Genomic DNA, 23027 nt, shown 5'->3' on the forward strand with positions numbered 1-23027 from the left:
TCATAACCAATCTCCCAACACCACTGCTGCCTCCTCCTCTGCTTGACCGCCTTCCTCACTCCACCCATGGTGATATCCCAGGGTCAGGTGGCCCTTCCAGCATTGAGAACACCCCCTACCAGGGCACGTCCCTGTGTGGATACCCTTCTCACCCCAACTCCAACATGATAGCTTTCACTGCCTGCACTTCCATGACAACACACATCCTCTACAGTGTACTTTTAAAAATACATGATCTCTTCTGCTTTTGATAAAGCCTCTGTGAGGTAGTTAAGGAATATATTATTATCTATAATTTTTCTTTGAGGAGATCTTCAAGGATCTAATTCAAGAGAAATGGAGTGACTTGCCCAAGGTCACACAGCTTCTACAAAGCAGGGTCTGAATGTAAGGCTCTTTTCACTACCTGAATCCAGGATGCCTCTAAACATATGCCAGAGTTACAGTAACTTTTCTTTTTTCACCAGTAGAAATATGTTTCGAACTCATTCCCTCTGTGGTCAACTCTGACTTCTAGGTGTTTCTTTTCCTGCAAAATATGTGACAAGCAATGGTGTGGTAGAAAAAGGACTGGTTGTAGAACCAAGACACTTAAAAACTTTAGCTCAAGCCCAGATCTGAGATTTTAGGCAAGTTAATTACTTTTCTCAATTATAAAAAGGCTAGACTAGGGACTTCCCTGGTGGCGCAGTGGTTAAGAATCCACTTGCCAATGCAGGAGACATGGGTTCGAGCCCTGGTCCGGGAAGATCCCACATGCCGCGGAGCAACTAAGCCCGTGCGCCACCACTACTGAGCCTGCAAGCCACAACTACTGAGCCCATGTGCCACAACTACCGAAGCCCGCACACCTAGAGCCCATGCTCCGCAACAAAGAAAAGCCACAGCAGTGAGAAGCCCGCGCACCGCAACAAAAGAGTAGCCCCTGCTCGCCGCAACTAGAGAAAGCCCTCGCACAGCAACGAAGACCCAACGCGGCCAAAAATAAATAAGTAAATTAAAAAAAAAAAAAAAAAGGCTAGACTAGATCAGTGGTTCTCTCCCTGGGGCTGAATGAGACGGGAGCTATAGGGATTTTACCAACGACAGAAATGCTTGCGAAATTTAGCTACAAATATCTGATTCCATAATTCCTATATATATGCATGTATATATATATAATTTTATTGAAGTATAGTTGATTTACAATGTTCTGTGATTCCATAATTCTTAACATCCCTTCCAATTCGCGTAATTATAACAAGGCAATCTATTTTTATTCGATATGTTAGCTGTTTTTATTCTTATCAATCTCATCTTTCATTCAAATATATTTTATTAGTGGCCTAATTATGTGCCAAGTACCGTATTATCTGGTTTTTGTAGTAGTCCCTTTCCGAGGTGTCACTGTCATTTAGAATTTTATCCTTATCTTCCAAACTGGGAACATGAAAATATTCGCATCTAAGTCGTGTTGTTTATAAACATGCCGGGTTCCTCTCTGGTCCTTCCTCCACCCACATTTCAAGGCTGGTCCCTCTCGGCTCACAGCCATTAAATGAATTCCTCTTGGAAACAACCTCCTTCACCCACCAGTGGTTCCATCAACACTAATTTCCTGGCCGGTCGGTGGGAATTCGGGTGGGACGTTTTGGAAGTTTGAATGACTCCCCAGCACACTCCTGCCCCACAGCAGGGCATAACCTGCTCGCTGTGCTGTTAATCCTAGGCTCGGACCCACGGAGGTCGCGGGGCGGCTGCTAATTGATTTAAGATTCTCCCCCGGTCGGGAGGTGGCCCTGGCGGGGCTCTAATTTCCTCGGTTCGGAGAGCCAGAGCACAGACGCAGCGTGCGCCGCTTTTCACTGCGCAGTAACTTCCCCGGCCCCTGCGTTCACTTAGAAACGCCGGAGCCGGCTGTTCGCACGCGCCCGCTGTCCTCCTCCCGGAGCCGCGCTCGCCGCGCCACCGCGCGTGTCCTCAGGGAGCCTCTGCCTCCCTCCGCCTCCCCCGCCCCGCGTGCCCTTCAGCCTGTCCCTCCGCCGGGCTGACGCGAGAGGAACGCGGCGCGCGCGCCGGCGGCAGGACGACGTGCGCGAGACGCACGGCCCCGCGCGGAGCGCCGGAAGGAGCCGGACCGGGACCAAGCGCGTCGTGCGCGCGTCGTGCGCGCGCCGCCGCCCGCCGTCCGCGGCCCCCTCTCCGCCACCCAGCGCCCGGCTGTGGCCTCGCGCGCGCGCACTGAGGCACCGCCGCCGCCGCCGCCGCCGCCGCCGCCGCCGCCGCCGCGGCCGCGGCTGCTGCTCCGGCTGCTGCAGGAGGCGGCGCTGGCTGGCGGCTGCGCTCGCTCCAGTCGGCGAGCGGAGCAGCGAGCGAGCGTGTGTGTGTTTTTTAAAGATGGCCGGAGCGGCGGCGGCGGTGGCCGCGGGAGCAGCAGCTGGAGCCGCCGCGGCAGCCGTGTCGGTAGCGGCTCCGGGCCGGGCCTCGGCGCCCCCACCGCCCCCGCCGGTGTACTGTGTGTGCCGGCAGCCGTACGACGTGAACCGCTTCATGATCGAGTGCGATATCTGCAAGGACTGGTTCCACGGCAGGTAAATAAACCCCTTCTAGCCCCGCCGCCGCCGCCGGCCACCGGCCAACCGCCGCCTTCGCCGCTCCGGCCGCCCGCGCCGCCCTCCGCCCGGCCGCCGCGCCGAGCGCCGAGGGGCCCCGGCGCCGATCCCCCGGCCCGGGCAGCGGGGCGCGCGGGGCCCCGGGCTCGCCGGGCGCCGGGCGGGCTACGGGGGCTGGTGGGATCGCCCGGCCGGGCGAAGAGTCGCCACAACAAACGGGAACAAAGGGGACCAGCCGAGAAGTTGGCAGGAGGAGACCGGGGCGAGGGGACGCGGCCGGGGTAGGCGCCGGCGGAGGCGGCGGGCGGAGCGCCGGCCCGGCCCGCCGCCCCTCGCCGCACCCGCAGCCCGCCGCCGCCCCGCCCGCCCGGGGCTCCCGGCCCGGAGTCGCCGCCCGGCCGGCCGCCGTGCCCGGCCGGCCGCCGCGCCTTCCTTCCGGGCGGCGACCGGCTGGCCACGGCCCGGGGTCTCCAGAAATTGCCCTCCTTCCCTCCGCCTCCGCCAGCGGGTCGCGGTCGCGCCCCCTTCCCCGGTCTTTATCAAACTTCCTCGGCTGCGGGGCGCTGAGACGGGGGCGTCGGTAGCGCCAGCCCGGCGGGGCTCCGCGGAGTAAACAGAGCAACAGATGAGGCACTCTCGGGGACTTGAAAGATGCCAGTCGGAAGTTCGGGGCCGGGGGTCCCGGGCGGGGCGGCGGGGCGGCTCGGGTCGTGGCCTCCACCCGCCACCCCGGCGCAACCCGTCCCGGCGGGGGTGGAGCGGATGGAGTGGGCAGCGGGGCCCGAAGGGACAGCCTCTCGTCCCCAACCCCCCGCGTCGCCCCCGCGCCGCAGCCCAAACTTTACAAAGAGTGAAATTTCCCGTCGCCCGAGGGGCCGGCGACACCCGGGCGGCCCGGGGCCAGCGCCCGGGGGCCTGGTGCGGGCCAACTTTCTCCGGATGGTGGGGATTTCGGGTCGGGTGGCGGGGGCGGCGAGTGTCGCCCTCTGCCTTGGCCGCCGCCTGTGTTTCGGGTTTGACGTTTGTGAGAGCTTGGGCCGCCTCCGCCGCCGAGCCGCCGACTCGTGTGTTTTGTAATCAAAGTGTGAGGCTAATAAAGGGCGGCGCCACAGCCTCTTGACTCCGGCGTGGGAGGGATTCGCAGGCATTTAAACAAAGAAACTAGTTGAGGTTGGGCTCCCAAAGTCCTTATTTGGGTCTTGTGGCAAAGCCTGCGGTCACTTTTAGGTGATGCAGGTTTCCCGAGCACCGTTTCGTGTCGTATCTGGGTGAGAGTACGCTCGCGGGTAAGGGCAGATATGGTGACTGTGATTGTAGGAAGTGTCCTTTGATTGACAGCAGGACATTTAAATACAGCCTCCGCTCCCCCCCTCCCCAATTTTGCAGAAACGCTACACGACCAGGCCAGATGTCTTAGTCTCCCTCTACTGGACCTGGGAGAGAAAACCAGTTAAATTACAGCGTTCTTGTCAGTGTTTAGTGCTAGGTACAGTTGGTTTTATTTAATTTTCAACTACAGCTAGTTTTAATCAGTTTTCAGGTTGCACAGTTCTGACAGCACAACAACAGAGGGGGAAAAAAACCACAACAAATTGTCACTGTAAAAGAAGGACAGCATCCTTATTTTGTATATCAGATAATCTTTCAATAGTCTGGTATATGCTGGGAATGTTATTGCAAATGTGCCGCTTTGTAATGAAGAATAAATTATCTAAAGTTCTTTTTTTATTACTTGAAACCGATGTTTCGCCTATATTTTGATTGTATGTAAAACTGAAATATGAAGATACCAAGTCTTGCCAATTCTATTTCTACATCCTTTTTTCCCATCATAGGCAACCAGAATAGAGATTATCCAAAAATCTAGGTTACATATAGAATAAAACCCAAATCCCTGGTGATTATGTAAATTCTTATTTTTTTCAAAGAACTATTTTAGCTGCATAAGAAATTTGTCCCATGGTACAATGTAGAGATTTGATAGGTTAATATATTTTTGACTACAATTTTATTTATCTTAATTTAAGTAACACTATAACCATGAAAAGCTGCAGGTAGTTTATGGAGAATTTTGTTAATACATTTAAATACAAATTCGTAAATAGGAGAAGTTGAAGGGAGAATAAAGAGGGTGTGTGTGAAGGAGGGAGAGCAGGGCCAAAACAAGTATGGTCTCCTTTGTCACATAGATTTGTGTGACTTTATATCTGTGGAAGTGACTTTGAAAAGTGCTTTTTGAACCCAGGGCTTTTTTGACCAGCAATCCTTGATAAGTTAATGTGATTCAGATGTCAAAAGTTAGAAAATTTCCTGATAATGTCCTGCCATGCTTATGAGCAAGTTTAATTCTTAATGAAACATTGGTAATTTGGGGTCCATATGTTTTTCCTGTAATCAATATTTACTTTGTTTATTGTACCACAAAATGAATGCTTTGTTGAACACAGCAAAATGTTCCTTAGGTATTAATTATTAAACAACTGTCATTTGTTTATGTGAGAATTGGCCCCTAAAGTACCAAAGTACAACTTTAACCCCCATGCTCAGCTTTCCTTTGGTTCCCAGGGATGGTCCATCTGCAGAAGAGAAAGAGAGGGTAGGAGGGTGGATACAGAGAATTGTCTTTCCTGTATAACTTCTTGGTACTTTTATCTTTTTTGAGTAGAAGAATTTTTTAAACTCAAGGAGTCAGTAGATTTTGGTATAAATTTGGGTTAACTCTGCCTGGAGTTTCTGACATCTGGAAATCCGAAAAGTTTTTGCCCTAATTTATCCTTAGTGGGAAGGAAGATCCTCCCTTGATGCTTTTTAGCCAGGCATGAGGGCAGGTGGAACCAGCTTCCTCCAGGTGTGAGGCTTTTGAACTTTGACTGCATCCTTGGTGTTCAGGAATTGCAGTCCCTCAGTCTGCCTAAGCCTTTTCGGTAAGTGAGAGGGGAAAAGAACATGTGCCCAGGGTACAGCATATAATTGATACCCTAGGGGCAGCAAGCTAAGGAATTAACAGGATTTTCCTGGGCAGCTTCCTTCCAACCTAGAGACGGAGTTTTTCCTCTCTGAGTCCTTGGTGGAAGTAAGACAATGGAGGTCTTTCTTGACAATGCCCTACCCCCTACTAATCTCTAGGATAGATGTCTTTCCATAGAGCTTTTATATCATCCTATGCAAAACGGCATCATTGCCCTAATTCAGTTGTATTATAATGTCTTTTGTCTCCCCATTATAATGTAAACACCTTTATTTATTAGTCTTGTTATTCATATATTCATTTTGATTGGCAAAAGTAATGTAGAAAAATTGGGAGGTACAGAAGAGAATCAAGAATATGAAATTACCCATGTCTTCCAGTGATTATCAGTAGTTTAACATTTAAGGTATACGTATGTCTTTTTAAAAATAAAACAAAACTAGGAATTTATTTTATGTATTCTACTGTTACCTAACGTTCATAAATGTATACTTTTTCCTATATCTTTTTTTTTTTTTTTGCGGTACGCGGGCATCTTACTGTTGTGGCCTCTCCCGTTGCGGAGCACAGGCTCTGGACGCACAGGCTCCGAGCGCGCAGGCTCCGAGCGCGCAGGCTCGCGGCCATGGCTCACGGACCCAGCCGCTCCGTGGCATGTGGGATCTTCCCGGACCGGGGCACGAACCCGTGTCCCCTGCATCGGCAGGCGGACTCTCAACCACTGCGCCACCAGGGAAGCCCTTTCCTATATCTTTAATGATCTTTGAGAAACATTTTCGGTGGCTGCATAGAGTTTCATTTCATGGAAGTACAATACATTTCAAAATCATTCTCCTCTTGTTAGTTTTTTACTTTGTTGACTAGTTTTTCTTCTATTTCCTAATGATGGATGGTTGATTGACATCCTTCTGAATAAACCATTGTTGAGCATCTCTAATCGTTTCCTTAGAATGAATCAAATGAGTTAACACATGTAAAACACTTAGAAGAAGATCTGGCCCATGTAAATACTCAATAAGAAATTTCCTTGAAGTAGAATTATTAGTCACAGGGCATAGATATTTTTAGGCTTCTTGTGCCTATTGCCAGAATGTCTTTCAGAAAGGTTATTTCAGTTTATACTCTCACCTACTGCCTACTTGCGTTTCCCTGGATTCTCACTAAGGTATTATTAACCATTATCTCCCTCCCCCCAGCCCTCCCCCCAAAAACCCAAACAAACAAAAATGTTGCCATTCTGCAGATACCGAAAGACAGACCCATGAACCCAGAAGCCCATTCATGGCAGCACTATTCATGTTATCCCCAAACTGGAGCAACTTAACTGTCATCAATAGTCGATTATATAAATTGTGGTATAATCATAAAATGGAATGCTACTTAGCCATAAAGAAGGAATGCACTACTGATGTATGCAACAACGTGGGTGAATCCCACGGATATAAGGTTGAACAAAAGAAGACCGACATGAAAGCATATACTGTTTGATTCTACTTATATGAAGTTCAAGTACAGGCATAATTGGGTAGAAGTCAGACTAGTATTGATACTCACCACTCTGGGGCTGTTTACTGAGAGGAGGCTCAAGGGAGCTTCTGAGGTGCAGGAAATGTTCTATATCTTGGTCTTGGGTTGTTGTTACATGAGTGTATACAGATGGAAAAGTTCACTGAGCTGTATGGGCACTGAAGATTTTTTTAAAGCTTTATAACACTTCAAACATTAAAATAAAAAGTTTAAAAAATTAAAAATGTGCCACTTTAGTAGCTGACACATAGTATTTTGTAATTTTATTTCATTTCTTTTTCCGGACACAAAGGACTGCCTCTTGTGCTTTATCGTCTATGATGTTGGCTTTGGCCCAGTTTGCAGTATGCCTGGCGCTGTTCTTGGTGCTAGGAATATAGCAATGAACAAAGCAAAGTCCTTGCTATCCTGTAACTTACATTCTGTGGAGGTGGGGATGGTGGGGAGGTGGGACAGATGAGTAAATATACATGACAAAAGAATGCTAAGTGCTGTGAAGAAAAACTGAGTTAGGAGAAGAGAGAGGACTGGGGGTGGTATAAGACTACTTTCATACGGTGTGATATGCAAGGCTGTGCGAAGGAGCCATTTGAACACTAGAAAATTTCGGATTTCACTAAGAGCAAATAGTCAAATATTTTGAGTGGAGGAATAAACGATCTGACTTAACCTTTAAAAGGTTCACTCTGGCTGCTACATGGAGAAAATACTGGAGGGGAGGCAAAGGTGACAGGCAGGTGAGTAAGAAAGCTATTGTGATAATCCAGGTGAGGGATGATTTTAAATGTTTGAGTGGTTTTGGTAATTTACAAATGTCCTATATTAATTTTCATTCCTGAAGTTTGAATGAACGAAGAGCCTGGTTTATGGGGATGGAAGCATTTTACCTAGAATAGTGCTATTGGATAGGAGTTTCTCAGCTACTCACTCTTAGAGTCCCAGGAACTCAGGAACACTTGTTGAATGCTTCACCAAGTTCTAGGCACGGTTCTAACTGCATTAGCTGTATTAATTAACTCATCTAACTCTCACTGTAACCTTGCTGGGTAAGTGTTGTTGTCATCTCCATTTTACAGATGAGGGATCTGAGGGTTGAGAGGTCGGTAACTTTCCCAGGGCTGCAGAGCTAGAAGGTCATAGAGCCAGACCTGATCTCTGTCTCTATCGTGGGGTGGGGGTGGGGGAGGGGTGTGATGCAGGTAAAACAGATGTGCCAGAGCTCCAGAGAAATGCATCTGTAAACATCTTCCTTTTTTTCCTTTATTAAAATTATTTTCTTTGGTGTAAATATGTTTAAAATGATCATAACTGCCTTGGGAACAGAGTATGAAATCAGTATTTGAAAAGTTTTATAATTAACTCTGTTTCATCCTTATTATAATGGATTTCTTACTGGAGCGTATTTTGATTTTTTTTAATGTTAAGGATGGGAATTATTTTTAAAATTTGTTTTATCTATGCTTCCGCTTAATGATCAAGTCTTTTAGTATTATAAACTTAATAGGTGAACATGTATCTCCCTGTAAGAGACAAAAAGTCCATTTATGGGCTTCCCTGGTGGCGCAGTGGTTGAGAGTCCGCCTGCCGATGCAGGGGACACGGGTTCGTGCCCCGGTCCGGGAAGATCCCACATGCCGCGGAGCGGCTGGGCCCGTGAGCCATGGCCGCTGAGCCTGCGCGTCCGGAGCCTGTGCTCTGCAACGGGAGAGGCCACATCAGTGAGAGGCCCGCGTACCGCAAAAAAAAAAAAAAAGTCTATTTACTGAGTTTCTCAACATCTTTTTTTGATGTGACAGTTTATCATAGGAGAATATATGAGTATTTTCTTCATATGTTTCACTTATAATAGTATTCTACATATATACTCAGTTTTGCTATTTGAACTAAAATATGTTGTGAAATGGAGTCTTATCTCAGAATGCTTAGTGGCACTAACATACAGTTCTCTCATCAAGCTTTAAAAAATTTTAAACCATCAGTTTGGAGCAGATTTCTGCTTGGTATGCTGTCATATCCTGCGTTCTTAGGTATGAAATTGAGTTTACTGATCACCTAAAGGGGATGAATGCCTTTATATTTGATGATCTGACATCGTGGGGCTCAAGAATAAGAACAGAACAGGAGTAAGTAAAGGAATTTGATTATAAAGCAAGCTTTGGTTGGTTTGAGCAGTTGAAACCCCACAATAATTTGAACAGTTTTTGAGCAGTTGGTCAGTGCTGATGTTGAAGCTGCTACCAAGCATCTAATTCTTTTTGGAAGTTACATTTTATTAATGTAGTGATTGCCTTCTTACTTTTCCATTAATATTATACTTTTTCCATTAATTATGGTGTGAATAAATGGTAACATGATTTTTAAAAAATTATTTATTTATTTATTTATTTTTGGCTGTGTTGGATCTTTGTTGCTGTGCGTGGGCTTTCTCCAGTTGCGGCGAGTTGGGCTACTCTTCGTTGCAGTGGCAGGCTTCTCTTTGTGGTGGCTTCTCTTGTTGTGGAGCACGGGCTCTAGGCAGGTGGGCTTCAGTAGTTGTGGCTCGCGGGCTCTAGAGCGCAGGCTCAGTAGTTGTGGCGCACGGGCTTAGTTGCTCCATGGCATGTGGGATCTTCCCAGACCAGGGCTTGAACCCGTGTCTCCTGCATTGGCAGGCGGATTCTTAACCACTACACCACCAGGGAAGTCCGACATATGATTTTTGTACGTATTTGTGTGAGCCCTGGTTCCTTTTATTGGAGAATGGTTGTTAGAAACCAAAGTCTGGCACTCGGTAGGCTCATTGCTTCTAGACGTTCTCAGTGGACAGAGCTAGGAAACACTCTAATCACGCACGTGCACACACACCTGTATTTGTGTTTATGTCTATTTGTATTAAAACCATAAAACTTTATAGTGATACCTTTGATTCTAATCTAACACCACAGGGTTCATTTTAAACTTCCCCCTTTCCTTACTTATGACTTTGTTGACTAACAGAAATGCAGCTCTCATTATCTACAATATATTTATTTGTTCAATCCTAGTGTATATATAAAGTACATAAAGTAGTTCTCAAATTGCTAACCCATACCCTTCTGAGAAACCCAGTTTGCTAAGTAGATTACAGTGTTTGTGTGTAGGGTTTTTTTTGGTTTGTTTTTGTTTTTAGCCTTATAGTATCTAGGCAGAAAACCGTTTTCTAAAGTTAACTTACTTCTTTTCTTCTACTTTAGTGTGTTATTTATTTGTAATATAGTTCAGGTTTATTTGTTACTGTTTATGTTGCATTTTGGATTCCTCCTCTGTCCTGGTTGGTTTTAATTGTTGGTTTATATTTTGGGTATGTGGAACATTACTGTGGTTCTGAGAAGCCAGAAGTTACATGAAAAGGAATACTCAGAAGTGTCTTGCCCTCTTCACTCCTCCTACCTGTCCCGGTCCCCCATCTCCCCGATCCCCACGAGTAATCACTCTCTTTAGTTTCTGGTTTATCCTTTCTGTGTGGAGTTTTTTGTTCGTTTTCCCACACATGTGCAGATCCTGTGTATTTTCTTATATCTACTTTTTTTACACTGTGTAGCATACGATAAATACTCTTCACTTTGCTTTTTTTTACTTAACGGTGTACACTGGAAATCACTCCATGTCAGTTCCTAGAGCTCTTCTTTATTCTTTTGAACAGCTGTATGGTACTCCTTTGTGTGTATGTACCCTGTTTTTTTCATCCATTTTCTTGTGTATGGGTATTTAGGTTGTTTATCATATTTTATAGTTACAAACAATGCTGTAATGAATAACCTTGTGCATATGTATTTTCATATTAATGGAGGTATATCTTCAGGTTAGATTGCTAGAAGTGGGATTACTTGGTTAGAAGATTAAGTGCATTGTTTTGTCAGGATTACCAGATTTCCCTCCAGAATGGTTGGACTAGCTTTCATTCCCACCAGCAGTGTAGGAAAGTGCAGCTTTCTCCACATTTTTGTCATCAGGATGTGTTGTCATGTTTTTAACCTTTGCCAATCTGATAGGTGACAAATGGTATCCATGTTTTGATCTGCATATCTCTAATTACAAGTGAGTTTGAACAATTTTTCATGGGGCTGAGGGCCATTTTCCTTCCTTCTTTCTTTCTTTTCTTTTTCTTTTTTTATTTTTTTAGAATCATCTGTTTATATATTCTGAGAGCCCCTGCATGTGTTTGAGCAAGCATACATGGGATGGTTAATGGAAACTAGTTGAACGTTAAGATTCACTTACCGGCATGGACATATATACGCTACCAAATGTAAAATAGCTAGCTAGTGGGAAGAAGCCGCATAGCACAGGGAGATCAGCTCAGTGCTTTGTGACCACCTAGAGGGGTGGGATAGGGAGGGTGTGAGGGAGATGCAAGAGGGAGGAGATATGGGAATATACGTATATGTATAGCTGATTCACTTTGCTATAAAGCAGAAACTAGCACACCATTGTAAAGCAGTTATACTCCAATAAAGATGTTAAAAAAAAGAAGATTCACTTACTGGGTTGGTTTGTAATTCATCTGAATGTTGCTAGCGACCATGATGGTTTTGACTTTAATTTCAATTTTTGTGGGTTTTTTGGAGAAACTTTCAAACATAAACAGAAATAAATAGGATAGTATAATAGGCTTCTAGATAACCATCACTCCACCTTAGTGATTATCAATTCATTCATGACCAATCTTGTTTCATCTAACCCTGCCCCCATTTCCCTTGCACTTGGTGTTATTCTGAAGTGAACTGGTGACGTGTCATTATATCTGTGACTATTTCAGCATGTATATCTATTAAGATAAGGCCTCTTTTAAGAAAAACTACAATACCTTTAAAACAACTAAAAATAATTGAAAATTGTGTAATATCATCAGTATTCAAATTTTCAGTTGTATCATAAATGTCATAATATTTTTTACTGTTTTGGTATAGTAAATGGTAAATACAGTAAATTTTGGTATTGTAGTTTGAATCAAGGTCCACATAAGGTCCACACATTATGATTAGTTGATGTGTCTCTTAATCTGTAGCAGTGGTTCTCAACTGGATGGGATTTTGCCTCCCAGGGTACACTTGGCAATGTCTAGAGACATTTTTTATTTTGGCAGGGGGACGGGGTGGGGTTGTTCCCGGCATGTCATAGGTAGAGGGCAGGGATGCTGCTAAACATCCTGCACAGGGCAGCTCCTACAAGAGAGAATTATCTGATCCTAAATGTCCGTAGTGCTGCTGTTGGAAAACCCTGATCAGTAGATTTTCCTCATGTTTCTCTTTTTTCCTTTGCAATTTATTTGTTGCAGAAAGTGGTTGTTTACCCTCTAAAGTTTTCCACTTTCTGGATTTTGCTTATTACATCCTTGCAGTATCTTTCAACATGTTCCTCTCTTTCCTGTAAATTGGTAGTTGGAGCTAGACAAGCTTGATCAGATTCAGGTTTTTCCCGCCAAGAATATTTTGTAAGTGGGCGGTGTAGTCTTCTATCAGGAGGCATGAAATGTCTGGTTGTTTCTCTTTTTGTCATGTTTGCTGCCATTGATCAATGCCAGTATCCATTCATTCATTAATTAGCAGTTGCAAAATGCTATTTTAATTTTAAAATTTCTTCTTCATTTGTTAGCTGGAATACTTCTATAAAGAGAAAACTTTCCTTCATCTACTCCTTTGGTTACCATTTGTATAGGAGAGGTAGATTTAAACGCTTGATTTGGGCTTCCCCGGTGGCACAGTGATTAAGAATCCGCTTGCCAATGCAGGGGACATGGGTTTGAGCCCTGGTCCGGGAAGATCTCACATGCCACGGAGCAACTAAACCGGTGCGCCACAACTACTGAGCCTGCACTCTAGAGCCTGCAAGCCACAACTACTGAGTCTGCGTGCCACAACTGCTGAAGCCCGCGTGCCTGGAGCCCGTGCTCTGCAACAAGAGAAGCCACCGCAATGAGAAGCCCACGCACCACGGTGAAGAGAAAGGTCGCCACAACTAGAGAAAGCCCGTGTGCAGCAACGAAGACCCAACGCAGCCAAAAATAAAATAAATTAATTAAAAAAATAATGATAGGGCTTCCCTGGTGGCGCAGTGGTTGAGAGTCCACCTGCCGATGCATCCGCCTGCCGATGCAGGGGACAGGGGTTCGTGCCCCGGTCCGGGAAGATCCCACATGCCGCGGAGCGGCTGGGCCCGTGAGCCATGGCGGCTGAGCCTGGCGTCCAGAGACTCTTCTCCGCAATGGGGGAGGACACAACAGTGAGAGGCCCGCGTACCGCAAAAAAAAAAAATAATGATAATAAGATGGGAGAATTCCCTAAAAACAAACAAAGAAGCTTGATTCTTTCCCTTCATCACTAGTTTTGAAATTCATTGGCTCATTAGCATCCTCTATTGAATATTAAAGGAAAAATTCAGTGTATAATATTTATTAACTTTAAGCAATATGAAGTAAAATGATGAATTTTAAAAAAGGTCCATGTCTCCTGTGACCACATAACTTGTAATTAAAAAACAAAAAGAACCCCCCCCAAAATCTGGTGAGAAATTCAAGCAATGTAGAAGGATAAAAAAGTGAAAAGTGAAAGTCTCTTGTCTCCTTCCTACAGTCCTCTTTCCCCAGTGGTAAACACCATTAACAATTTTGAATTTCCATCCATATATGAAGGGTTCATATGGTTCATACGGTATACATGGTTTTGTACCTTGCTCTTTTTCGTTTATTAAAAAATTCTGGAGGTCTGGGAGAGCTTTTCACATCAGCATATACAGATATCTCATTCTTTTTAATGGCTGTGTAGAATTCCGTTCTGTGGATTTACCATAATTTACCTGGTTCTCTGTTGAGGAATTCTTCATCTGGTTTCTCTTCTCTCTCTCTCTCTCTCTCTCCCCCTCTCTCTTTTTCTTGTATTTACTTAACAGTGCTGCAATGTATATATATATATATGTGTGTGTGTGTGTGTGTGTGTTTATCTTTATTCTTGATGAGCATTTACGTATTCTTAAGGTAAGTTCCTACATTATACATTTTGAAATTGTTTTTAGCTGTAGTCCTATTTACAGTTTATTTTCTAAAGGGACTGTTGATCAAAGACAGGAAGCATAAGGAACGCTGGTACTGAAATATAAGTTTGATGAACTTAAACGTACCAACTATGCAAACGTAAGATACTTCTTTACCAGTATGTAAGTTGCATTCATCTGGTGATTCTAATACATCAAAAAATCATTGTTAGAGGAAATACAATGACATATCCAATTTGTATTTTATTATGGGGAGGGGGAAATAAAACTCTTCCAGAATGCTTTGTGGAGAAGTGCTGAACTCTTCCTTTGTAAACTGGAAGTGTTTAACTTGAGCACAAAACACAGAAATTCAAGCATAATATTGACTTCTATTTATCAGTTAGTAATCATAACAGTCTGTTATCATGCAATAAATTATGAAACTGAAAAAGCTGGAGGAAGCTATACCATTGTAGGTAATTTGGTGGTTTTTTTTTTGTTTGTTTGTTTGTTTTTCGGTACGCGGGCCTCTCACTGTTGTGGCCTCTCCCGTTGCGGAGCACAGGCTCCAGATGCGCAGGCCCAGCGGCCATGCGCTCCGCGGCATGTGGGATCTTCCCAGACCGGGGCACGAACCCGTGTCCCCCGCATCGGCAGGCGGACTCTCAACCACTGCGCCACCAGGGAAGCCCCAATTTGGTGTTTTTTAATGCACAAAAGCTGTTGTCAGTGAGTGGTCCTATTTGACAAAGAAATTGGAATGTAGTCCACTGTGGTCCTTTTGATTTATACAGTGTCCTATGGATACTTTAATGTTAATAAATATAGAAAAGAAAAGAAAATGGTCCTGGAATCTGTCTGGAAGACATGGAGATATTCACACTGCCCAGGAACCCCACAGATTATTAAAACAAAACAAAACACATGAACAAAAGTCAGAACAATGAAGCAGTTTGGAAAGCATGCTGACTGAGCCATTAAGTGACGAAGTATGGGGCAAAAGGTACCCTCGAAGCAGAGGCTTTCTGGCCGGTTCCCACCAATGACTTCGGAAGCTTTCTGTGGTGACCGACCACAGGGGAGCATTCTCTCCCAGAGCCTGGGTTTGTGGGTTCCCGGGGCTTTCTTCTTCTCTGTCACCTCCTCCTACATTGCCTCACCTGTCACGCACGCCACACTGTAGACATGTGATCAGTCTTTTTTGACTTTACTACTTTATGAAGGAACCTTGGGATATAAGCTGTCTGCAGATTAGAGGAATTCTAGTCTTTTTACTTAATTTAACTTTTCACAGGTCTGACTCATATTCCTCTCTTACATTCTTCCTATTTTAAGGCTGGCTTTCTGTGTGTCTGGTTCTTGAAGTCACTTTCCTTTTTTTGCTGGCCTGTCCTTATTTTCCGCATATCAGAGGATCAGCATTTCCTTAGATGCCATGGTTACTGGGAGAGCAGAGTCCCTTCTATTCGAGTCAGGGACTTCTTTCCTCACGCCTGCTTTTCCAACCATCCAAATGCCAAGTAGTCAGCACTGGGCTCTGCTTGCCTTATTTTCCTATTCTTGCCTCTGCCTTTGTGGGAGGAGAGATCAGAATCCCTGATCTGAACTTGTTTTCTCATTTCTTGAACCCCTTGTTGGAAATGATTATCCTCTGAAAGCTCCAAAGATCTTTCACACACCTCTTTCCCTCAGAATCACCTCGTTGGGGCTGCCTGTCCCTTCAGGAGTGTTACCCAGGGAATCTACCCACTTACCTCCTGCCAGTTGCAGGATGGTTTGTTTTTAGTCTTATCCTGGCCCCAGGGCTGCTGCATGATTCATTCAACAGTTCCAGTGCTTTGAAAGGTTCTTTTGTTTCTTTGGCCAGGAGCGAGGAAGACTGTGGTACAAGCTTTCTTAGGACTTTAAGATCAAGTGATTTTAAGATATGCATGACTTTTCTTCTTTCTTCACCACATCAGTGATTTTTGGTTTCATTACCACTGTCACATTTCAAGCTTTTATTGACCACCGTCATGGTTTGTGCCATATCTGTGTTGCTCTTGTAATATTTATTTAATATTTTTCTTTAAAACAACTTTAAATGGATTTTGGTTTTTTAAATTTAATTTTGTCCTAAACAGTGGTCTCTGTTAAATCATATGTTTGCACTGCTCACTACATATTTTAATATTTGTGAGAAAAGATATATTTATTGAGATAAAGAGTATTCATCATCTAAAATGTTTATGTGTAAGATTGTCAGGAGGGTGATGGTGATTGATAAAAGGGTAATACAGAGACAGGGAAAGGATACAGGCTTCTTTAATGGAAGTAGAGAGTTGAAGATCTTAACCAAATGAGAATGGCTCTATAAAGCAGGAGGCCCAGCAGAATTTGTCCCATTGGCAGGACAAGCTTCCCCGGCCTCCAGTTCTCATAAAGGTGCCCTGTTGCCAATGATGATGCCATCTGGGAACTGGATCCCATCAGGTTCAACCATTCTCACGTTGTTGACGGTGCTGGGGTCCTCTGGGTTCCTCCCTATTTTAATGGTGACCTTGCCTGCCCAGCAGGTGTGAGTAACTGCTCACAACCTCAGCATATTCCTCAGTATTTATGGCAAGATTGGATGACTTGTGGATCAGCTTCTTCTCTTGTGTGCCATCTTTCTAACAGTCTTCAAGCCTGCTTGAAGTCTGCTCCTCCAGGTATGCATAACTCTACACTCTGGTAGACCTCGAACTAGATCAATAAAAAGTAACTAGAAGGTTTGTACACACCCACAGAAAGAAGGGATCCTTAAATGATGAAAAGTAGCATATCTATTTTGTCAAAATAGCATATAGTCTTCAAATAAATGACATTTTTTCCCCTTTAGACATTTTTTATTCTAGTCATTGTTTTTGAAGTGTCAGTGCTACACATCTTGCATTCAGTCATTTATATGCGAGCCAAAGTTTGCTTTAGTATGGAGAGATCTCTTTTCAGAATTAGGAAATTTCTGGAAATGTAATTTTAGGAAGAAAAGGAAACTGCTAAGTCATTGGAAATTATCCTTAGGTGTATTAGATCCCATCTCCTTTCCCCTATTCAAGGACATGACTTCGGCATTACCCCCTCTCTCACAATATCATTGTTTTTCTCGTTAGTGTGCAAATAATATATAACTTCATGTAAAAAAAAAGTCCTTGACCTTATATTCCTCCTTCAGCTGCAACCTCATTTCTTTTCTCCCCTTATAGCAAAATTCATCAGAAGAACTGTCCATATTTAATGCCTCCGGCTGTTTTTCTTCTCTCCTCTCTTTATCTAATTGAGGTACCATTCTCTCTGAACCCAGTCCAATGGGGCTTTCATCTTTACTACTCCATTGGAAGAGTTCTTGTCAAAGTTACCAATGAGTTTCACCTTAGTTGTCTTCTAGGAAATCCCTCTACTGATTTTCCTGCTGCTTCACTCTTCCCTCCTCCCCCTCATTGCTCACTGCACTTCCTTCTTATCTCCCTGATCTTTTGTCACGGGAGTACCGCAGGGTAGCGTTTATCTGGTCCCACCACTTGAGCTTTCATCTGTATGTGGATGATCCCTCAATGTTTATCTCCTTTGTAGACCTCTTCCCTCACCTCTAGTCTTAAATATGTAGTTGCCAACTTAATATCTCTACTTGGATGAATAGTAGGCATCCTATCCTCTAGTGTATCTAAAGTCGGACTCCAGAGTTCCCTTCCTAATCAGCTCTACTCACCCCATCTCTCCACCTCAGCCAGTGGCAAGTCCTTCGGGCCAGAATCTTTGGAGTCACCCTTGCTTCTTCTCTCATAATCTGCATTACATTTTCAGCAAAATCCTTTATTAATAAGGGATTAATTAAAATCCTTTATTGGCTTACCTTCAGAATCTCACCGCTTCTCATCACTTTCACATCCCTTCCCTATAGAAACTGAGATTATTGCAGTAGCCCCCTAACTAATGCCCCTCCTTCTGCCAGCACAGAAAACAGCTTTTAAAATGTCAGACCCTGTGACTCTTCTGCTTGAAACCCTCTAAAGAATCCCACTCAGAGCAGAAGCCTTCCTGTGGCCTGAAAGACCCTGCAGATGGTCCCCACACTCTCTCCGGCATCATCTCCTGCCACTGCTCGCTTGGGCTGTACTAGCCTCCTGTGTGTCTGTCTCCCTCCAATAAAATGTAAGCTTCAAGAGTACAGATACTTGATTTGTTGATTTTATGATCGCTGTATTTCCAGTGTCCGGATAGTGCTTTGAATGAGTGAATGGTTGAGCCATAGAAGGCATTTGGGTTCATTTTACAGCATAAAGTTCATCTCTTGAGGAAGGAAAGCAGGTAGTGTCAAGTGCGTATTTTGCCCATGTACAATATTGTGGCATACTAAACGAAGAAGAACCTAATATTATGGCCTGCACCTCCACCTGCTAATATGCCTTTTCCCTGCTTTCACCGCCCATGCTTTACATTGCCTTCTAGCTGTCTCTTCATGACCTAATCTCTTCTACCTATCCTAGCTTCATTTGTTTTCTTTCCTCATTCTAAGACCCACCCCATTTCTCAGTTTACCCTCCCTCTAACCCTCCCCCCACCCCTCACCGCAGGTACATAAGCGTAATTTAGCGTTAACACTCCCCTCTTCAGCAAAAATAATTTCTCTGGAAATTCCCCGGTCATCAGCATGATTTCTTTCTTCATTTAAAAATAGTTCCTGAAGTGCTGCTTTCTCTGTGGAACTTAAAATAGCTAAAATATTTTAATCTTTTTTGTCTAAAAGACGATTGCCCTCTTTCCATCTGCTCCCCTGGTCCAGTTTCTGCACAGTGATCCAGTCTCACAAGGGATTCGTGGTAGGTGAACCCAGAGTTGAGGCTGCTCTCAGAGGTGGGACAAAATTTGTCTTTAAAACCCATCACTTTTATGTCTGTCTCTGGAACTGATATATAGTAAGTTGGTAGGAATGATTATTTCTCCCTCTGGGGAATTGCTGAGTTCCAGTGATGGTTTCCCACATATACAAATCAGTTGTGGATTTCCTCATCAAGCTGGATTATTTTGTCCTTAATCTTTGTTCAGGAATTAAGTATTAAATATTACTTATTAATTAGTAATATTATTTACTTAGTCCATACCTATGTACCTCTAATAACTTTATTTATATGTATTTTATGTGTATACTTGTTCATTATTCATCCCAGAGAGGATGGAGGAATAATGGACAGAAGGGTGAAGAACACAGTGAGTGTTAAGATGAGCGTATGTGTACAAAGAGTGAACACATGTCAGTATGTCTGCATATTAGTTTGGGTAGACTAAAATGCTGCACAGGTAGCAGGCTCTGCAGAAGCCCCATCACTCTCCCCTGGCTTTCTGTGTTTCCATCTCTATCTCTAGTTCTGTCTGTGTCTCCATCTCTGGAATACTTCTTGTTGTAAGCACTTGAGACTTGACCTGAGGGCTTTTTCTGGCTACAGGTGCTCAGCAGCTTGTACTTGAAGCAGGCTGGAAATTCTGAGGAGTAAATGCCTCTGGATAGCCCTCAACCTTTGTCGATTAGGAGACAGTGGATAAATACCTAGCTTCCTCTTCCACTGCTGGGACCACCCTGAAGCCCCTTCTGCGTAGTCTTCCAGATGTCCCCAAAGGGGCAAATGCTTGTGAAGGTGCCCGCTATGGCTTCCTCTCCTTCCCTGTCCCCCTTTTCCGCTCCCCTACCAGTGCTTCCAGAGACCACCTCCCAATATGGACACCCCCTCAGATTCGTGTGTCAGGGTCTGCTTCTGGGACACTCCAACCTAAATGGGTAGAAAATTGTTAATGTGAAGAGTGGCCATAAGTGAGTGATCATAAGACAACTGGATTTGAAAGTAGAGTTTGGATTCCACTTATGAAATAGCAGATAGATTTTTTACGTGATGGTCATGTTCGTGTATTAATGCCTGTATAATAAGTGTGTTTTCAGTTACTTATGTCTGTGTGCAGATGCTTTGGGACCATGACTGTCAAAGTAGAATATGAAAGCTGCTTGCTTACTTCATTGAATAGTTTTCTGGTACAACCTTGAAAAGATGCCTTGACTTGGGGTTTATGTGTGATAGGGCTTTAATTTGAAGCTGTTTTAATTGATCTCTTCCTTCCTTTATTCCTTTTGAATCCCTACTTCTTAAAATGCTAGAAGCATTTCATAGTAGTAAGTAACCTTTTAGCCTGGGAACAACTGCAATGAAGTGTTAACATTTTACAGATTAATTAGCATATAAAAAACTAGCAACAGCATTGCCATCTTCGGGGACTGTTATGGTCTGCTTAAGTAAGATTTTCCTGTAACTGAAAGATTCTACTTGTGAAATGTGGCTGAGTATCCCAGAAAAGTTACTCAGAAGATAAAATTCTTTTTTTAAAAAAAAAATTAATTAATTTTATTTTTGGCTGTGTTGGGTCTTCGTTTCTGTGCGAGGGCTTTCTCTAGTTGCGGCGAGTGGGGGCCACTCTTCATCGCAGTGCGCGGGCCTCTCACTGTCGCGGCCTCTCTTGTTGCAGAGCACAGGCTCCAGACGCGCAGCTCAGTAGTTGTGGCTCACGGGCTCAGTTTCTCTGCGGCATGTGGGATTCTCCCAGACCAGGGCTCGAACCTGTGTCCTCTGCATTGGCAGGCAGATTCTCAACCACTGCGCCACCAGGGAAGCCCAGAAGATAAAATCCTTTATGTGTTAACTATTTTTGGAAGGATTTTAACAACAATGTATTATGTTCTTCTTGATAGAATACTATATCATTTAATGTCTAAACATCGTGGACCTTAGTTATTCTCTGTGCCCCGTGAGCTGTTGGCATGTGTTGGACCATCTCATCTGTGCACTAAATTGCTCCAGGCCAGTGGGAGCAATTCATTGATAGCGTTTCATCTCCTTCCTTGCTATATCTTTTTCCTGCTGTCTCTTATCTACTTTAACCAGTCCCCACTGCTGCTTCTAATTTTCTGTGTTTTCTTAACTAGAGAAAAACTTCAGAATTTTGATGGGGAATCTGATAAGATGTCTTCTTAAATTGCCCATTCTGTCATTCTGATACATTGGTGACAGTAGGATGGGCCTAGCCAGGAATGGAGTCAAGCTATGCAAAAGGGACTTGGCAAATATTCTTTAAATAGTTTTGACAGGCAAGGTTATAATTTTTGAAGTCAGAGAGCTCATGGTGCTAGATAGTAGCTTTGAATTCTTACCTTAGGACAGAAGCTCTGTGGGGAAGGGTAGTCCTGGCTCATAGGTAATTTTACCCAGAAGAAAATCAGATGCTGGCATAGAGATATGGTGTATCTTGCTTCTTATGGAGATTGTGTATTTTGACAAAATTGTCAGCTCTTTAAAGTAAGGGTACACAGTCTTTAGGCTTGAGCCTAGAAGGTGCCCTATAAATATTTGTTGATTATATTGTGATAAGGGAAATCTGAGACAAACATCTTGATACGTTTCTCTTCAGTTTGAAACGATAGTTTTAAAAAGTTTTAGTGTGTTATCGATTATTGACTCTTTTTGCTCAGGTGCTTTCCGATAATGTGTGCTGTAAATGCTTGGTAATGCTGTCACTAATTTGGTATCCTTTGTTGTTAAGGGAGTGGTTTCACAAAACACTTAATGTGCTGGTACTTTGTACCAGTTGTAAAATTGTAAGTTAAAAAAAAAGTTTGTGAATTTAAATTGTAACAATTATAGTTATAAAACATTAAATTTATAGTAAATTCTTCACAGCTGGTGAGTCTGAAAATTAACTTCTATAACACATTCCTAAGGTGGGAAGTAATAGCCCCCATCTAGATCCCCATCTGGTAGGTGCAAAGTGCACATCAATTTGTTGAATTCTCCAAGAAGTCTTGCTGGTAAGTAGTGATTTGATCTTAGCCCGGCATCTCCCAGGCTTATTTGACTATGGAATCTTTGTGTGTGTACCCTTAACTCCTGTGGGATAGTTTAAGAAATGCTCTTTTAGAGAACGCTGTGTACGCAGTCCGCACTTTGTCCTTTCTGATTCTCACAGGTTTCGGTCACCCTACAAAGGAAAACTGTTTCTCTACTTATAACACTTCTGATACCAAATGTGTGGGTTTTCTACACCCAGCAGTTCTCCAGTTCTCTACAGACACCAACTGGGTATCCTACAGTTTAATTCAACTCTGACAGTAATAACCTGGAGTTAGTGTAGACCCCACAGGTTAAGGGCTCAGTCCAACAAATCTGCCCCCCTACTTCAGACACCAATTGCAAATACTGGATTCCTGGGTTACATAAATTTCTGTCTGACTTGGCTACAAATTGGGGGTTTCCACGACCCCCTCTTTAGGTTTGATAGTTTGCTCTAGTGGCTCACAGAACCCAGGGAAGACTTTACTTGCTATTACCAGTTTATTAGGAAGGATATTATAAAGGTTATAAATGAAGAGCCAGATGAAGAGGTACATAGGGTGAGGTCCTGAAGGGTCCCACATGCGTCTGTCCCTTTGGAGTTTGGGATACACCACTATTCTGGCACGTGAATGCACTCACCAACACCAAAGCACTCCGAACCCCTTTGGGTAGGGTTTTTATGGAGGCTCCCCTGTGTAGGCACGATTGATTAAATCATTGACCATTGGTGATTAACATAATTCTCAGCTTCTCTCCCCTTCTTGGAGGTTGGGGGATGGGGCTGAAAGTTCTCACTCTCTAATCCTGGTTGGCTCCTCTGGTAAACTCAGCCATACTGAAGCTATCCAGGGACCCACCCAGAGCCACCGTATTAGCATAAACTCAGGTGTGGTTGAAAGGGGCTTGTTATGAATAACAAAAGACACTCCTCCCGTCACTCGGGAACTTACCAGGGTTTTAGGTGCTCTTGCGCCAGGAGCCAGCGTTGAGGACCAAATATATATTTCTCATTATATCGCTCTATCGCCATGGTTTAGTTAAATACTAGTCCCCCATGACACG

The 23027-nt window shown here is 44.0% G+C and overlaps 1 protein-coding gene across 5 annotated transcripts in view; it reads left to right on the forward strand.

The window, feature by feature from the left end:
- The first annotated feature begins 2288 nt into the window (after positions 1-2288).
- The window catches only part of KDM7A (lysine demethylase 7A), an 80780-nt gene continuing 60041 nt past the window's right edge, over positions 2289-23027 (forward strand). For 2 of the 5 annotated variants that reach the window (XM_089917321.1, XM_022579766.3), the window contains exon 1: positions 2289-2570. In XM_089917321.1, coding sequence (XP_089773447.1) covers positions 2377-2570 — 194 coding nt within the window. In that variant the 5' untranslated portion in view covers positions 2289-2376. The remainder of the gene's footprint in view (positions 2571-23027) is intronic. The other 3 variants (XM_022579761.3, XM_089917322.1, XM_089917319.1) reach the window with 2 other exon arrangements.

This window comes from Delphinapterus leucas, chromosome 9, assembly GCF_059928025.1.
Source record: "Delphinapterus leucas isolate spDelLeu-1000000601 "Yukka" chromosome 9, BTC_Dleu_Yukka2, whole genome shotgun sequence".
NCBI lineage: Eukaryota > Metazoa > Chordata > Mammalia > Artiodactyla > Monodontidae > Delphinapterus > Delphinapterus leucas.